Raw genomic sequence first — 16804 nt, forward strand, 5'->3', positions numbered from 1 at the left:
CGGAATTTCCATCCCTCTATTTTCCACCCCTAAAGAGGCGGGGTTATGACGAGTCACATATTCGTGACCGGCGTGGGCGGAGCTTACGATGATGAGGGCGTAGTCGAGCGCATGGCCTGGAAGTGCCAGTATAACGCTGGTTTAGGTTTTTACAGGCTACTGTACACTGTTTTAGTGGTTTAGTCGTTATTTTAGAACACTTCTGAGATGGACATGTTTCTTTCAAACAGCTCTCAGGTAAATACCACACTGCCGGCTGAAGACTGGACATCTGTAAGTAGCTAATCATAGTTATATGATTTGTCTATTTATTCTGGTGAATGGTGTTTATAATTAAAGCTTCCAGAAAGAGCGACCTGCTCTGAGATACCGGCTTGCTGTTCTTGCTCTAATATTGCTTATTTGCAGAAAACTCTTTTGGAAGTTTGTAATTATCTGTAATTATCTAAACGGGTTTTGCTCTATACACAAGAAGTATGAGCAAAAATAAAAATGTTGCTCAGAGGCAGAGATTTGTGCGTAGGTAGCCATTCCGAGGTGACATGCTTATTGTATTAATTTAAAAATGTATTTCCTTTTTCTCCGAGGTGTACTCAGCAGTGCGGTGGATTCAAATGTCAATGGCACTTCTAAGGTAAAGCAAAAGTCACATGGAGTTTGATTGACTGATTGGAATTCGTATTTCTCTGTTTCTTATGCACGCTTTCTGTCTGGTTTCAGTATTTTAGGCTCTGGCTCCATCATTTTCTACACTGTTCTCCAAAAACATGTAAAAACTTCTGAGGTAAGATATACAAATGAAATACAATGTCTTGTACTCATATGTCAAGTCTGCTTGACATATGATTATTCTGAAGGTGTGATGCTTCAGACATGATCATTCTGAAGGTGTGATGCTTACTAATCCAAAAGATGACCAGTAATAACTTATATTTTTTTTATAAACACTTATAAAGTTTTTAACTAAACCCTACAAAAAAAAATTTTCAACACAATACCTGCAATGGGTGGCACGATGGTACAGCAGGTATTGTCACTGTTTAACAGCTCCAGGGTCCCCAGTTCAATTCTGAGCTTGTGTTATATATAGTATGGAGTTTTGCATGTTCTCCCCATGTCTGTGTGAATTTCATCCAGGTTCTCTGATTTGCTCCTACTGTCCAAAAACATTCGTGTAGGTGAACTGGCTACTCTAAATTGCCCCTAGATGTGAATGTGTGCGCATGGTGCCCTGCAGTGGACTGGTGTGTATCCAGGGTGTATTCCGTCCTCGTATACAATGTTCCCGGGACTGGCTCTGAATCCACTCTGACCAGGAAGAAACTGGTCCGTTAATTTTTTTCATCCATCACTAATAGTGAAAAGTCTATAAGGGTTTAAAGGATTCTCTGCTTACTATTACAGGTACAACCTCTGTTTCTTTTGAGTTTAACGGACCTGCTGTTAGCTGTGAGCTGGTTGAGTGGCGCTCTTCTCTTCAGCAACTCCTGTGACTCCCATGCTACCTGTTACAACCTCCACACTGTGGAGCAGGTAAATAGAAATAGCATCACCTGGAATTTATCATCACCACCAGCTGCACTTTTGCTACATACTATGTGATGTTGTTTCTAAATTTAATTACACTGCACCAGACTAGACTGAATTTTCTACTGAATGTCTTATGACACACTGTTACTGGTCATTTGTTAAAATCATATGTAGATATTTATATTTTGCTATTTTTCTGTTTATATAAAGAATATGTTGGAACGGAGTTGTATTTTGTGTCTCAGAAAGACGGTGCCTTCAGGCCTTAATTCCTGGCTAAAATAATGCCACATGCTGCAGCCTGTTGCACTGCACTGAAGTCTGCTTCATATGGCTTGAATTAAGGCACACAGTGAGCCATGACAGTTAGCTTCTTGGATTTTTAGCTGTTCAGGGGACTGTTTAGCTGTTTTAGGGAGAATTTATGTAAAATGGAAAGGAACATTCCTTACCATACTTATGCATATTACTTATGAATAATAACATAATTATACATAAGAAAAAAGCTTATTTGAGCTGTGTTTGTCTGTTACTTTAAAACCTGGTTTTAAAGTAACAGAGGCTAGCTATGTCACTAATGTGTACATCCATTTGGAGGCCTGGCCCACCAAAAAAAGCGCTCTTGTAGATGGAAGTTACGCCACAGTCTTGTTAACATTATTCACAAAACTGGTTCTCACACACTAGGAGGTGTCACTTTAAGAAGCAATATTGATTGACATTGCTCAGCAACCGGTATAAACTTTGCTGTGCAATGTGCAGCCTTGTAACAGGCTAGTTCAATAAACAGTCAGAGTGGAGATTGGACTGAGCTGAAGAACAGAACTGTAGTTTGTTGCAGAATGCATGGTGCAATGCTAAAACAAAGTCAGTTTTAGCTGTAATAAAAACAAAATTATGAATGTGTACTGTATACATTATAGGAATCATAGGAATTAGAGTAAGTCTGATTTCCTTTTATTAGTTGAAATCTGATGGTTTTTGCTGTAGTTTTGTGTTGTGAATGAAATGATTTAATAAAAATATTCTTTATTACTTTCATTGGTTAAATGTTCCATCGCAATTTATCATCATGAGCCTATATAGCCTGTTGTCATGGAATTCAGAGGTGGTTTAATTACAAACGAAAAACAAACAATACAGAAACTAGGAGTTTAAACATAAACTATGAAAATGAGGCGAGCAACACACAGACAGTAGGTAACACACTACAAACTCTAGACCAGGAGTGTCCAATCTTATATGGAAAGGGCTGGTGTGGATGCAGGTTTTCATTCCAACCAAGCAGAAGCCACACATGAGTCTACTAAAAGCCAAGATCAGCTAATTAAACAGGTGGAATCAGGTGTAGGAAACACCTACAGGCAATTAGGTTTTGAATAAAAAAGTTATGTTTGAATTGATAGGCCTGTGACAGCCCTTTTGTTGTGTTCATATTAAGCCTACAGAGGGGCAAAGTTCCTGAAATGTGTGGTCTGCTGTAGCTGTGGCAACATGTGTGACTACTACCAGCCCCACCCACTGTTCAATTTCTGGGCCCACCATTGCATGAAACTTGTGCTGGAGTCCCTTAAGGCCCGTCCTTATGAACCTATTCATGATGGCAATTTGTAATGGATATCTCTGAAAACTGCCTTCTTGCTAGAAATCACTCCAGCCAAAACAGATGGGGAATTATCATGCACTGGCCATAAGTTTGTCTTGCATGTGTTGATGGCCAGATGACTCTGAAGTGACCATGTGGCTGAATCCGGGATTTCTACCCAAGGTCATATCACTCAACTTTGCAAATAAGTCCACTGACCTTGCAGCCTTCAGTAAGGGTGAACCTGCAGAGTTTTCCTTGCTGTTGTGGGTCCTAGGCTCTGTGGTGTTATTAGACCTCAAGTGGAGTGAGGTCATCTCTGAGCAACGGTCATCTCTGAGCATGTGTGGTTCTGTGAACCCCACATAACCGTCATGGTTTCTTGTCATTTGTGCCCACAAGTGACAGTTAGTTTAGTTAGTAAATTGTAACCCAGTATGCCCTCAAATGTTTAGCTACCAATGTAAAGTAATTAATCACTATGTTACTGTGTATAGGTGCACAAATATTTTGGCAGCTGAACCAAAGATTATTCCTGACAATATTTATACAGGCACCTGTTACATTAGCAATGCCAGGTATAACTGTTTGACGTTGTGGATTGCCAATGTTTGAGTTGGGATCATGGAGATAGGAGGTTTGGCAGGCAGATTACATTGCCAGTTAACTTATTTTATGATTCATCTGTTGTAAATGTTTCGCATAATGTAAAAGGCAGTCAGTGTTTAATTTTTTTTAATTGTTTTTTTTTTCTTATGACCACATTGCATGGCCAAGGAAGGTGAAGTTTCATAATGTTGCAAGCTCCGGGGCAAGCCCATGATTTCCACCTTTTGAAGTTCCTCACTTGCCTGGAATGTGTTTCAGCCTTGTCACAATTAGTCATTTGACATGAATGTCACAACAAAAGTAATGACACTGGAAAATGATGTAGCAAATGATGAAGCGATTAAATGATGTACTTTTCAGCCAGCAGAAGTGTACAGTTTCAATGGCAACAGTTAGATCAGCATCAGTGTAAAGCAAAATGGTATTATTATAATTATATGAGACATGTTATTTTTCTTCTTCTCACTACCATTGTGATTTTCACTTTCTTACCTAACAGACTCTCTTCATGGCATCCTTTTTCTATACACTCCACTATGTGTGGGTGCTCTACACTGGATTGAAGGAGAAGTATTATTGCAGACTGAATGGTATCCCAGCTCAGGTAATAAATCAAGTCATAATCATAAGCTCTGATGATCATTAATTAAAAAATTTAAACTTAGGATTGTCCCATGTGTAATAAACCTTATATGACTCTTTCATTTCAGCATCCAACCCAAGCAAACCCATGCAGTAAACTGGCAGCAGTTATGTCCTGGTATGTAGAGCATGATTCCAGATTCTCTATACTACAGTATTATAAGTCCCCTAATATTAAACAACTATTTTTAATCATCCAGGATTTTCAGAAAGCTTGGAACATGTATTTAATATATTCCTGTTAACACTGACTTTGCACTATATTATGTTCATAGATTGTAATGGGATGTCTGTATTTGCACTATGTTGTTCAATCTTATATTCTTTCTCATTCCAGTGTTTTGCCAATGATGCTCACAGTGCCAGTGTTCATAACAGGAAATGTGTTGCACTGTTATGTGAACTTTACCCAGCCCTACAGGTATGTCTGTTTCTAACTGTTGAATTCATCTGGAAAGCCCCAACAAAGCTTATTTAGACAATGATAATTCCCAGTCATTTTCTACTTAGCATACAACATAAAAAGCAGAAGGAACTGCTATAAGTTTGGTTACTGGAACTGTGTATGAAATTAAAAAAAGGACATCAGGTTCCTCCAGTGTCAAGCACTCAACCTCAAACATACAAGCTTGATATTATTTGCGTGGCTTCAATAAAATCTCTAGATATTTTTAACAGTTTGGGCAATGCTGAGTAGTAAGCAGAAGGCTTCTGCAAATATCTTTATTGTATTTTTATTTTTGTACCACATTGATGCCTTTTATTGCCAAAAGAAGGGTTGGAGTGGTTAAAATTTGCATGGAAGAAATGCTATGATGAGCAGACTGAAACCTCAGATTAAATAAAATGAAAGCTACGTGTTTGGGGATGATTCTACAAGCCTACATATGTTTATGCTCAGACTAGTTTGTCTTATGTGTGTGTATTTTCTGTTGCTTTATTGTGTTTGCAGTTTTGTTTTTATTATTTTACCTACTGATTTGACTTCAGTACAGAACAACAGAAACAGCGACCCATTAGTTTGACTTATATGATACCAACTAGTACCAAGAGGCTTTGTTTATTAACATTAGAATTTTAAATAAAGCTACACTATATGGCCAAATGTATGTGGACACATATGGATCACACCCATATGTAGGCACTTCCCAATGTTGCCACAAAGTTGTAAGCACAACTTTGTTGTAGGATATCTTTGTATGCTGTAGCATTAAGATTTCGCTTCACTGAAATAAAGAGGCCCAAACCTGTTCCATCATGACATTGCCCCTATGCACAAAGTGTGGCCCATAAAGACATGGTTTGCCAAGGTTGGAATGGAAGATCATGAGTGGCCTAAGCCCTGAATATACCCCACTGAACTGTCTTAATGCCCATGGTTTTGGAATGGGCACATATGGGTGTGATGGTCATGTGTCCATATACCTTTGGCCATATAGTGTATTTACTAAATATAGAATTTTTCATGTTTACTTACAGATGTCTTTTGTTACACACCGGTGCTCTCTACCCAACCTCACAGGAGAGTGAGATACTCATGGCTTGTAAGATCATCAGTGACTACACCATCGCTATCTTCCTTATAACCTTCTTCTTCACTCTCACTGGGATTGTGGTGAGCTGCTTTCTGATCTGTGCTAAAGTTTCAGACATTTCTTGAAGATGTTTTTTTTTGTAGTTTAACTTACAGTCAGGTCTATAAATATCTGGACATTGATACATTTATTGTTATCTGCGCTGTCTACCACAGTATATTGGACTTTGAATTAAATAATACTTAGCCTTTGCACTTTAATTTGAGGAGTATTACAGCACTTTTTATATCTGGTCCCCCTTTATAAGGGACCAGAAGTAATTTGCTGCTCAGCTGTTCCATGGACAGGTGTGTGTTAGTCTAGTTGATTTCAAGTGTGGCATGTGCATTTGGAATCTGTTGCTGTTAACTCTCAATATAAAGTCCAGACAGCTGAAACATATGCACTGAAGATTGAGTGAGAGTAATGTGAAGCAGGCAGTGAGAGAAGAAAAGTTGAGGATTTCTCAATTTTATTCTTGCAAACGAGAAGTGAATAGAAGTGACCTAGATCTGATTGTGAATTGCTGTGAATTACAACAGTTATGCTCACAAATTTTTCACTTAAAATCTATTGAACTTTCATTCAGCAAATTTGAGGGGAAAAAAAGACTATAGTTCAAAGCCCTATGGGCTTAGAGGCTGATGGGCAAGGCAGACATATAAAGCAGACATTTGTTAGTTGCAACAATTTGTGAGCATAATTGTTGTAATTGATTAAAAAGCAATTAATGTAATGTGCAGTGAGTAGAAGCAGGATGCAGGTGAGTGACATCAGCATGCTGTTTATCTGGGGCAATCCATAAAATAGTAAAGGTCACATCACTGGCAGGCAGGATAATTCCAAGAATATCCATAATCACAGTTGAGAACACGGAGACTGGTCAAACCTACGCTAGGCACTTGGCACCTGCGCAGAGAGAGGGAATACTCTTATTAGGTGATGACACCTAGACCAAACAGGCAATGCAAGTGTGCATCTACTCATTAGCTAGGATACATTTGTGTGTTGCAAGGCAAATAAAAAAAAAACGTTTCTCTAATCACATAGCTTACTATAGATAGCCTGAATGGAGGTAAAATGTGATCCTTGACAAATTATATCATGGTTTCCTGGTTGCCAAACAGTGATAGAGACTGGGCAATGTGGCGTCCATGTTGTCCTGTGTTCTTAATGTACTAATGTTGGATGTACTAATGATTGGTGAGGAGTGTCAGTGTTCCACGAGTGTTGGTGCTACTGATTTGTTCATTTGTTCAGAGGGATATCCTGAGGTGCAAATACAGTTCACACACCCCTAAGAACTGTGCCTTGTAGACAACTTTATATATATTCTTAAGATGATGAGTATACGACTATCACGCAAACAACATTGTACAAGGAAAAGGTAGACCGGGCCTGGCCAATTAATTAGGCTGATTAAGCATTTTAAGCTAATCAGTATTGGGCAGTCTGTGAGCATAACTGATTAATAAAAGTGCTCATGCTAACTTTTTTGTCCATCCCGGCAATTGCATACTGTCTTCAAATCCAATTAAATGCCTCAGAGAAAGCACTTGCATTGGAGTTCCCAGAGAACAAATGTTAAGGTGGAATTCTTAGCCCTCAGAGAGTTAATTAATTTAAATTAATTAAGCTGTGATTACTCCAGCCTCTATATTTAATTTAATTAAATTCAATTTTATTTGTATAGCACTTTTAACAATGGACATTGTTACAAAGCAGCTTTACAGAAATATATACATTCTGGATATAAATTTTTAAATTTATAAATTCATCCATTTTTTATAAATAAATTTATCCCTGATAAGAAAGCCAGAGGTGACGGTGACAAGGAAAAACTCCCTGACACAACATCAGAAAGAAACCTTGAGAGGAACCAGACTCAAAAGGGAACCCATCCTCATCTGGGTTTCACTGGATAGTGCAATTATAAATAATTTCTGAAATAAATAATAACTGTATACTATGTTGTCAAAAAGTGCAGTTGTGTAACAGGATCTTATGAGCTTATGAGTATCTTATGAGCATGAGCATCAGAGTCATTTCTGAATTCATTATAGTTTTAGTTTGAAGTGAATTCAGAAATGACTCTGATGCTCATGATGCTCATACTCATAAGATGCTGCTGAAGTTATCAACTGTTCTGTGATGGAGACTTGAGTGCAAAACTTTTCATAGCAATTGCAGTCCTAAGGCTATCAAAGGAAGAACATCCATAGCCACCTTTATAGTTTCTGTGTGGTACCATCCACAGTAATTTCATTGTAATCTTTATGCTGTCCATGTGGGCCATCCTCAGCAGCAGCGAATGATTTTCAGGTGATGAGAACTCCAACCGGAGGTAGGGCATCAGGATGGATCAGGCAGGTCCAGAGAGTAGTAGGGGTCAGGATCACTGGTATCTCAGGAGTAGCATGTGTAGCTCAACAGAGAGAGAGAGACAGGAGGAGGAAGAGAGAGAGAGAACACAGATTATTAGGTATGCCCTTGTCACATAATGTTTAAAGACAACAAACATTGTGTGCAGAGTGCAAGCAGGGACTCAGGCAATACTAGCTATGATAGCATAACTAAAATGGAGAGCCATAAGGTAACACAGATATGAAGGCGCCCTGAGACATGAAGCAGCCAACCACTCCACCATCAACAAACCTGAGTGAATGGGTGAGAATGGGGGGGGCAACAGCATCCAGACATCCCAGTTCACAAAACACTCTATGCCTGTGAACCCTCCAGATCTGCGCCTTTATCTAAGAAAACTCTATTAACAAAAGGCTTGACTTAAATATGTTTTCAGCTTAGACTTAAACACTGAGACTATGTCTGAGACCTGAACACTAATTGGAAGGCTGTTCCATAACTGTGGGCTTTGTAAGAGAAAGTTCTGCCCCCTAATGTAGCCTTCAGTATTCGAGGTACCAACAAAGGGCCTGTACCATTTGCTGTACCAGTTCATAAAAGACCAGAAGTTTGCTCACGTACTGCAGCGTGAGACCATTCAGTGCCTTATAGCCCAATTGTAGTATTTTATAATCAATGCAAAATTTGACTGGGAACCGATGCAGTGTGAATAAGATAGGGGTGATGTGGTCATATCGTCTGGTTCTAGTAAGGACTCTGATTGCTGCATTATGCATTATGCTGCATTGCAATAATCCAACCTAGAGATAACAAAAGAATGAACTAGTTTTTCTGCATCATGTACTGACATTATATTTCTTATCTTGGCAATATTTCTGAAATGAAAGAAGGCTATCCTAGTAGTATTATCTACGTAAGCTTCAAAATGAAAGACTGGAGTCAATAACAGCTGACAGGGTCAAGGTCAGGTTTTTTAAAATCAGGGGTCTACATGTCTACATAATAATCAAATTGCCTGGCTTTGAAATAATAGTCTGAATTTTTATTGCCTGATATTTTCAATTTTGTTTTTGAAAAAAAATCATGAAGTCATCACTACTACATATTAATGGTGTGCATGCTTCTGGGGTGGTTTTATTCCGAGTTAACTTTGCTACAGTCTTAAATAAGAATCTAGGATTATCTTCTATTAGTGTTGAAAGATATGTTCATCTAGCAGCACGAAGAGCTTTTCTATAGCTCAGGAAGCTCTGCTTCTATGCTGTTTGGAATACTACCAATTTAGTTTGATGCCATTTATATTCTAATTTTCAAGTGATCTGTCTTAAGGTGCGTGTGTGATCGTTATACCAGGGTGCTAGTTTTTACTCTAATTATTTTCCTTTTAAATGGAGGTACATTATCTAGAGTGTAGTCGAAAGTTGACTCGAAGCAATCAGTTTCCTGATCAAGTTCTGTGGGGTCAGACGATGATCCAATCAAGGTTGATAACTCTGAGAGATAAAACTATGTACAGTAGCTGATGTGAATGTACGTTTGTCGCGGTAGCGTGGCGAAGTGCATATTTTATGACTAAGATACATTTTAAATGAGATAAGGTAATGATCTGAGATAGCTTCAGACAGTGGAAGTGTGACTATATTTTTTATATTTAATCTGTAGGTTTGTATTAGATCAAGAGTGTGACCATGGTTATGAGTGGGTCCTATTACATTCTGATTAACCCCTACTGAATCTAGAATGGAATCTGTATCATTTGTCATTTGTTTGATTCGTGTCGTTTAGTAAGAAAATACGATTTTAAGCTAAGATAGCTAATAGCACAAATGCAACAAAAGCATAATGCTTTGCAGACTGCATGCGGCATGCCACGTACTTGCGTAACACATATTACAAACTGCCTACTGAATTTTTAAATACATCTGTGATTTAAAAAATTATTTAGCTATACCCAGCTTAGAATACATACACATCATCATCTGTAATCATACCGCTCAATGCTGAATCTATTCTTCTTCTTGCTCTAGGTGCTAATGATAAAAGCTCGCTCCTTATACAAGCGCTGTGTTACTTCTCACGGCTTCTTTGCTGACCGTCAATGGGCCACACTTCGTGTGCTGGAACAGCGCATGTTCCTTTACCCATCTGCATTCTTTTTCTGCTGGGGACCAGGTAAACACAAGTTTAAAATTAAGCTCTTGTATTATTAATTCTATATTTATTTATTACTACAGGTAAGTACCTAACCATAAATGAACCTAATCATAAACCCTGTTAACCAAATGTCTCTGGGCTGCATTTGGTGGAATCTTTTTTTTTTTTTTTTTGGGCTGTTCTTGGGTTCCAGGCATAAAAAGAGGAACTCAAAAAAGTACCATATTTTTTGAGCAACATGTTGATGTCTTCCTCTTTTGGACAGCAATTTTCCTGGCCACCATGATGTTATTCAAACCAGAGGAGGTGGAAGGAAAGGTGGGAGTTATCCTGTACATTCTACAGGTAAGCCAAAATAAATCTGCTGTACAACCGATATAAAAGTGATCTTTTATTAATTTTTATAGCAGCTGTATAATTCCTTTTTAAATTGTTACCACCTTGTTACTCTCAGTTTACAATGACTTCATCTGTGTGCTATTGATCATTACCATATGTAGCACTTTTCACCACTGCCAGTGTCACTAAGCAGTTTAACAGAAAGTAAGGTCAAAAGCCAAAGAAGATAATAGCAAGAAAAAACTCCCTTACGACTTTGTTCTAAGCCAAACCACTCTATTTAATGTACATTATATATTATAAGCTACACCCACTGCTAACATGTACCTAAAATCAAGCACATAGCCATGCAGTCTCCATAGACAAACATTGGCAGTAGAATGAGTCGTACTGAAGGGCTAAGTGACTTTAAACAGGGCACTGTCACAGGACGCCACCTTTGCTACAAGTCAGTTTGTGAAGCTTCAGCCTTGCTAGATCTGCCCCAATTAACTGTATGTACTATTATTGTGGACGCATCTAGGAGCAACAACAGCTCAGCCATGAAGCAGTAGACCACCAAACTCACACAGTGTGCCTGGTGAGTGCCGAAGTGCATAGAGCATAAAAAAAAAAATCGCCTATGTTCTGTTGTATCACTGACTACAGAGTTCCAAACTGCCTCTGGAAGCAACATCAGCACAAGAACTGTGCATCGGAAGCGTCATTAAATGGGTTTCCATGGCCAAGCAGCTACATACAAGCCCAAGATCACTATGCCCAATGCCAAGTTTCAGCTGGAGTGGTATAAAGCACTCCACACCTGGACTTTGGAGCAGTAGAAACACGTTCTCTGGAATGATGAATCACGCTTCACTATCTGACACTCTGAAGGCCAGACCTAGGGTTGGCAGATGCCAGGAGAACGCTACCTACCTGTGGAGAAACTCCAGTGGCCTGCACAGAGCCCTGACCTCAACTCCACCTTTGGGATGAATTGGAATGTCAATTGTAGCCAGGTCCTCTTGTCCAACATCAGTGCCCGACCTCACAAATGCTCTTTTGACTGAAAAAATTCCCACAGACACTCCAAAATATTGTAGAATGCTTTCTCAGAAAAGTGGATGCTATTGTAGCCGCTGAAAGTTGGAGGGGGGTTATGGTCAGATTTACACATACTTTTGGCCATATAGTGTATTATTCTGTATTTGAAGTATGAAAGAATCAGGGGTTTAATTGGTAAGGTGATGATTGCTCATGTGGTCTTATTGAGACTACTGACTAGCTAGTGAAGGCCAAGCTATAAAGATCATAGTGATGCAGAGACAGAATGCTTTAGTGATTGAAAAATGATAACGCCATAATCTAGTACTGATACATGTATTTGAACAATATACTTCCTTTCCTGTGAAAAACAGGATTTGTTTCTATAAGGAAAAACAAAAAGAAGGCAAAGGTTTGTTGTACCAAACATTGATTTGACTGGTTTTTTTTTTTGTTTACTGATATTTGTAGTAAGTTGGCACCAGCACAGTGCATAAAATCATGCAGATACAGGTCAAGAGCTTCAGTTCATGTGCAAGATGGGCTTGGTTGGAGTATTTCAGATATTGCTGATCTCGAACAGACTGGTTTGAGCTGACAGAAAGTCTACAGTAACTCAAATAATCACTCTTTCCAACCATGGTGCGCAGAAAAGCATCTCAGAATGCACAACACATCAAACTTTGAGGTAGATGGGCAAGAACAGCAGAAGACCATATCAGGTTCCACTCCTGTCAGCCAAGAACAAGAATCTGAGGCTACCTTGGACACAGACTCACCCAAACTGGATCCAAACCTGGTCTTTTTTCCAGTCTTCAGCTATCCAGTTTGGGGGAGTCTGTGCTCATGACAGCCTCAGATTCTTGTTCTTGGCTGACAGGAGTGGAACCTGATGTGGTCTTCTGCTATTGTAGCCCATCCACCTCAAGGTCAATGTCTTGTGCATACTGAGATGCTTTTCTGCTCACCACAATTGTAAAGAGTGATTATTTGAGTTACTATATCCTTCCTGGCAGCTCGAAACAATCTGGTCATTTTCCTCTGACCTTTCTTATCAACAAGGCATTTCCACCCACAGAACTGTCGCTCTCTCAATGTTTTTTGTTTTTTACACCGTATAAACAGTATAAACTCTAGAGACTGTTGTGAGATCACTGAAATACTCAAACCAGTCCATCTGCTACCAACAACCATGCCACAGTTAAAGTCACAGAGATCACACTTTTTCTTCATTCTGATGTTTGATGTGAACATTACCTGAAGCTCTTGACTGTATCTGCATGATTTTTTTGCATTGCGCTTCTGCCATATGATTGGTTACCACTTACATCACTGTCTCTCCTCCTTCTCACTGTCTCTTTGCCTCTCTCAATTTTTTGTCTTTATCATTCTTCCCTCTCTTTCTTAGGCCTTTACCTCTGGCTCTCAGGGTCTGTTGAACTGTCTGGTGTATGGCTGGACCCAACAGCACTTCCGCACCCTAAGCAGAGGCACTGTGAGAGATGCTGATACCCAAACACCGCTGTTGCGCTCCCAGAAGCAAACTTACAACACACTCTGCTCATCCAGCACAGGCATGCAACATATCTGAGGGATGAGAAAAGAAAATACTTCATAGCCCAACCTTTAGACTAAACTGCCTTATGACTTGTCCTGAGGGAGTTATGGTTATTTGTGTGACACTTGCAAAAGAAAAAAGTCTGGACATCCATGCGTGAATTGCATCTCTGAAGAGCAATGTACCTGTTGCCATGGCAACAATGCCAGATGGCCAGTCAAGATGGTTAAAGATAAGGACAAAAAACCTTATCTGAGAGTTTTGAAAAGTGTCTCAAAGAAGGAAGAGGTCTAGTATTGGTTTTGTTATGAGTCCTGCTGCTGCACCTGCCACCAGAAAGCTAACCAAGGGAATTCCTCTACAAAGCCTTTAGCTATGTTTATAGACAGCAACAACCTTTACATAAGGTTAGAGACTGAATAGTAAAATAAGACTTCTTTTTGACAACTGGCAGGAAAGGATGAAAGTAACCTTTTTGAAGATACACATCAACGGGAACCATACCTTTACAGGAGCCTTATATCAGACTCAGAAATTCCAAAGGGCCCAACAACAAATGCCACAAAATCCACCAAACCCAAATGAAGTTCTTTTACAGTAAGTGTTTACTCTAACACATCAGAATGGGTAGGTCCACTGCTGGCATAATCAGCATAGTACATGAAAAGTACTACAAAACCTAGCACATTTACACTTTTTTTTCCCTTGGGGAAGCAGGTAAAACACAGGTACGTCAGAAAGCAGGGGTGTCCGTTCATACATAAGATGAACACATCTGTGACAAAATCTGGGAATTTTACACATTTATACGTTTTAGTTGTACAGCATTTTTAAAAAGACACAAAGCAGCTTTATCTAAATCTGGATGCAGATTTAGCATATTGAAGCAAAGCATTTGTAATAAACACACGACAGGCCATGTTACTATACAGAAATCTGCTTGAATGACAGTGTGCTTTTTAACTGTTTATTTTTACATTTAATGTTATGGAACATCTCGCTCCATGTTATAAACTGTTGCTATCTTACCAGCCTTTCCTGTATTTTCTCTCTTGGAGTTAATGAGACAAAAAAGCTTGTCATTTTAAGACTCCTCCCATAAATGTTACCTAAATGTATCCTAACAAAAAACGTCACCACATTAGTGATTATACATTGAGCATCCATCAAGTCCCTGTGTATGAGCTGTTACTAAAACAATAACGGTTTCGAATGAATACATATTCGAGAATTAAACCGCACTGTTGTATAAACACAAAAAATATGAAATACAGTGGATTCAGAAAGTATTCAGACCCCTTTACTTGTTGCACACTTTATTGTGTTGTGGATTTGATTTTGAATGGATATAATTGACATTTTTACCCATCAATCTACAATTAATCACCCATAATCATAAAATGTTTTTAGAGATTTTGGAAAATTAATTAAAAATCAAAAACTGAAGTCTCTTATTCACAAAAGTATTCAGATCCTTTATTCAATATATTGTAGAAGCCCCTTTGGCAGCAATTACAGGTACAAATCTTCTAGGATACGTCTCTGCAAGCTTTGCACACATAGATTTGGGCAGTTTATCCCATTCTTCATGGCAGATCCTCTCAAACTCCATCAGATTGGATGGCGAGCGTGAGTCGAGAATAAGTGACTGCAGTGTGTGATGAAGGGCAAGGGATAGGGACTTAAGAAAAAAGGAAACATGACGTACATACACACTTTATACTTTGGAATTTGAAACAGGAAATTTGCGGTTGAATGTAGGACTAAAATAACTTGAGAGTGAAAGGGAGAAAACTATGTTTTCTCAGTATGTTTGCACTGCCTAGACCCAATGTCATGTTTCATTCACATGTAAGAGCTTGTTCTGTCAACATGTATACATGATTATTGTGAACTGTACAACAAATGGCTTGAGGCAGTGATCGTTAAGTTCACTTTTGAATAAAACAATACAACCCAACCCCGAGGTACTGTAATGTGTGTTTTGTACACTGTTTTATAATACAATATCGTAATTATATATTTTGTCTCTGTTTCATTCATTCAATTTAGTTATGTATTTTTGTATTATTCTGCACTTTTTACAGTCAACATTGTCACAGTAGAAGTTAACAGACACTTCAAAAAGCAAGAGGTGAGAACCTTACCTCATCCGGTTGAAATTATAGTCAGAAATAAAGTTTATATTCATAATATTAAACACATAACTGGAACACAAAGGAAATGTCTGTGATGTAGGCCAGCCTAGGGAGATTAAATAAAATGTCCATATACATGGGAGAGGTCTAAAAACATGATCAGTATAAGGCAGACGGAAAGGAACAGGAAGTGGTTTTGGAGGTATTTCAGCTCACTTATTTGTGCAATTTTGTGTAATTTTACACAGCCAATTTTTATGTTTAAACTATTTTTTAAATTAAATTCTTAAGGCATTAAATTTAACAAAAATTAATTGATAAAGTGACAAATAAAAGTAATTTAGAACATTTGTGAAAACACTGGGATTGAGATTATTTCAAAATGATTTGACTGTTCAGTTTTTATCAACTAATTATTTTATCACTCTAATTATTGTGCACCCATCATGGAAATGAGCAAAATTTAGCAAAACATGCAATAAATGATATAAGTGTGCTTAAAAATATGGGGATGAGGTATAGTTTCATTTTTGCACTTTTTAAAAGTAAGTTTCAAAATTGTCTACATCCTTGTCATTAATATTGGACCAAGCCTCCCCTGGGGATTAACAGCACTTCAGCTGCTCCTTGTAATGAACAACAAGGTTGGAGAGACTTGTAGAGGTTGTAGACTTGTACAACAATTTCTCTGGATTAAAATGGAGTATTTTGCATTAAATACCACTATCTTACCATATCATATTCCCATTTTTCCTTCTCATCTCATGTTAGACTACATGTACACCATACCGACAGGGGTTCCCAAAAAAATGTGGGGTCACTTAATTTACAAATAGGGTCACAAACTCACAGTCTCCTCTTTGTTTATTTTATTTATTTTGCAAAGTAGTATTATGAATACTGCACTAACTGTGAAGACAGATTTTGTGTGCTACAATTTTGAAGTTACTTGGAGCCACATTCAGACAAGCCATATTTAAAAGAAGTGTGTACACGCTATTTTAGTCCCTTTTGCTGTCCTTACACACTGTTCTTAAAGATGAAATGTTACTGGTCCAGAATGGTGAATCCTTCACACAGTGGTCTGAACTTTCACTACAGAAAAGCTTTAATGCAACATATTATGACACTTTCTCGGACTTCCTTTTCCTTTAGACTGTCGGTAGTTTTTCGTGGCTCAAGATTTTTTAAACCTTTACACAAGACTGATTATTGATTCATACTGATAAACTGCACTTTTACAACTACACAACATGGTCGTTTTTAGGGGTGAAAATGGTCCAGAGAA

At 38.3% G+C, this 16804-nt stretch overlaps 1 protein-coding gene across 2 annotated transcripts; it reads left to right on the forward strand.

Annotated features, from left to right (window-relative positions):
* Positions 1 to 75: 75 nt before the first annotated feature.
* On the forward strand, positions 76 to 15339 carry tmem116 (transmembrane protein 116). 2 transcript variants are annotated; one of them, XM_053228739.1, is made up of 11 exons: positions 76 to 273; positions 588 to 634; positions 721 to 784; positions 1405 to 1533; positions 4224 to 4328; positions 4435 to 4484; positions 4704 to 4787; positions 5846 to 5981; positions 10332 to 10476; positions 10724 to 10803; positions 11446 to 11995. In XM_053228739.1, exons 1-11 carry the CDS (start codon positions 208 to 210, stop codon positions 11770 to 11772), a joined length of 1233 nt encoding a protein of 410 aa, XP_053084714.1. In that variant the 5' UTR covers positions 76 to 207; the 3' UTR covers positions 11773 to 11995. The 2 variants fall into 2 exon arrangements, with proteins under 2 accessions (XP_053084714.1, XP_026795353.1); XM_026939552.3 differs by lacking the exon at positions 11446 to 11995 and adding an exon at positions 13229 to 15339 and having other exon boundaries at positions 80 to 273.
* The last annotated feature ends 1465 nt before the right edge of the window (positions 15340 to 16804 follow it).

This window comes from Pangasianodon hypophthalmus, chromosome 24 (genome assembly GCF_027358585.1).
Source record: "Pangasianodon hypophthalmus isolate fPanHyp1 chromosome 24, fPanHyp1.pri, whole genome shotgun sequence".
Classification (NCBI taxonomy): domain Eukaryota; kingdom Metazoa; phylum Chordata; class Actinopteri; order Siluriformes; family Pangasiidae; genus Pangasianodon; species Pangasianodon hypophthalmus.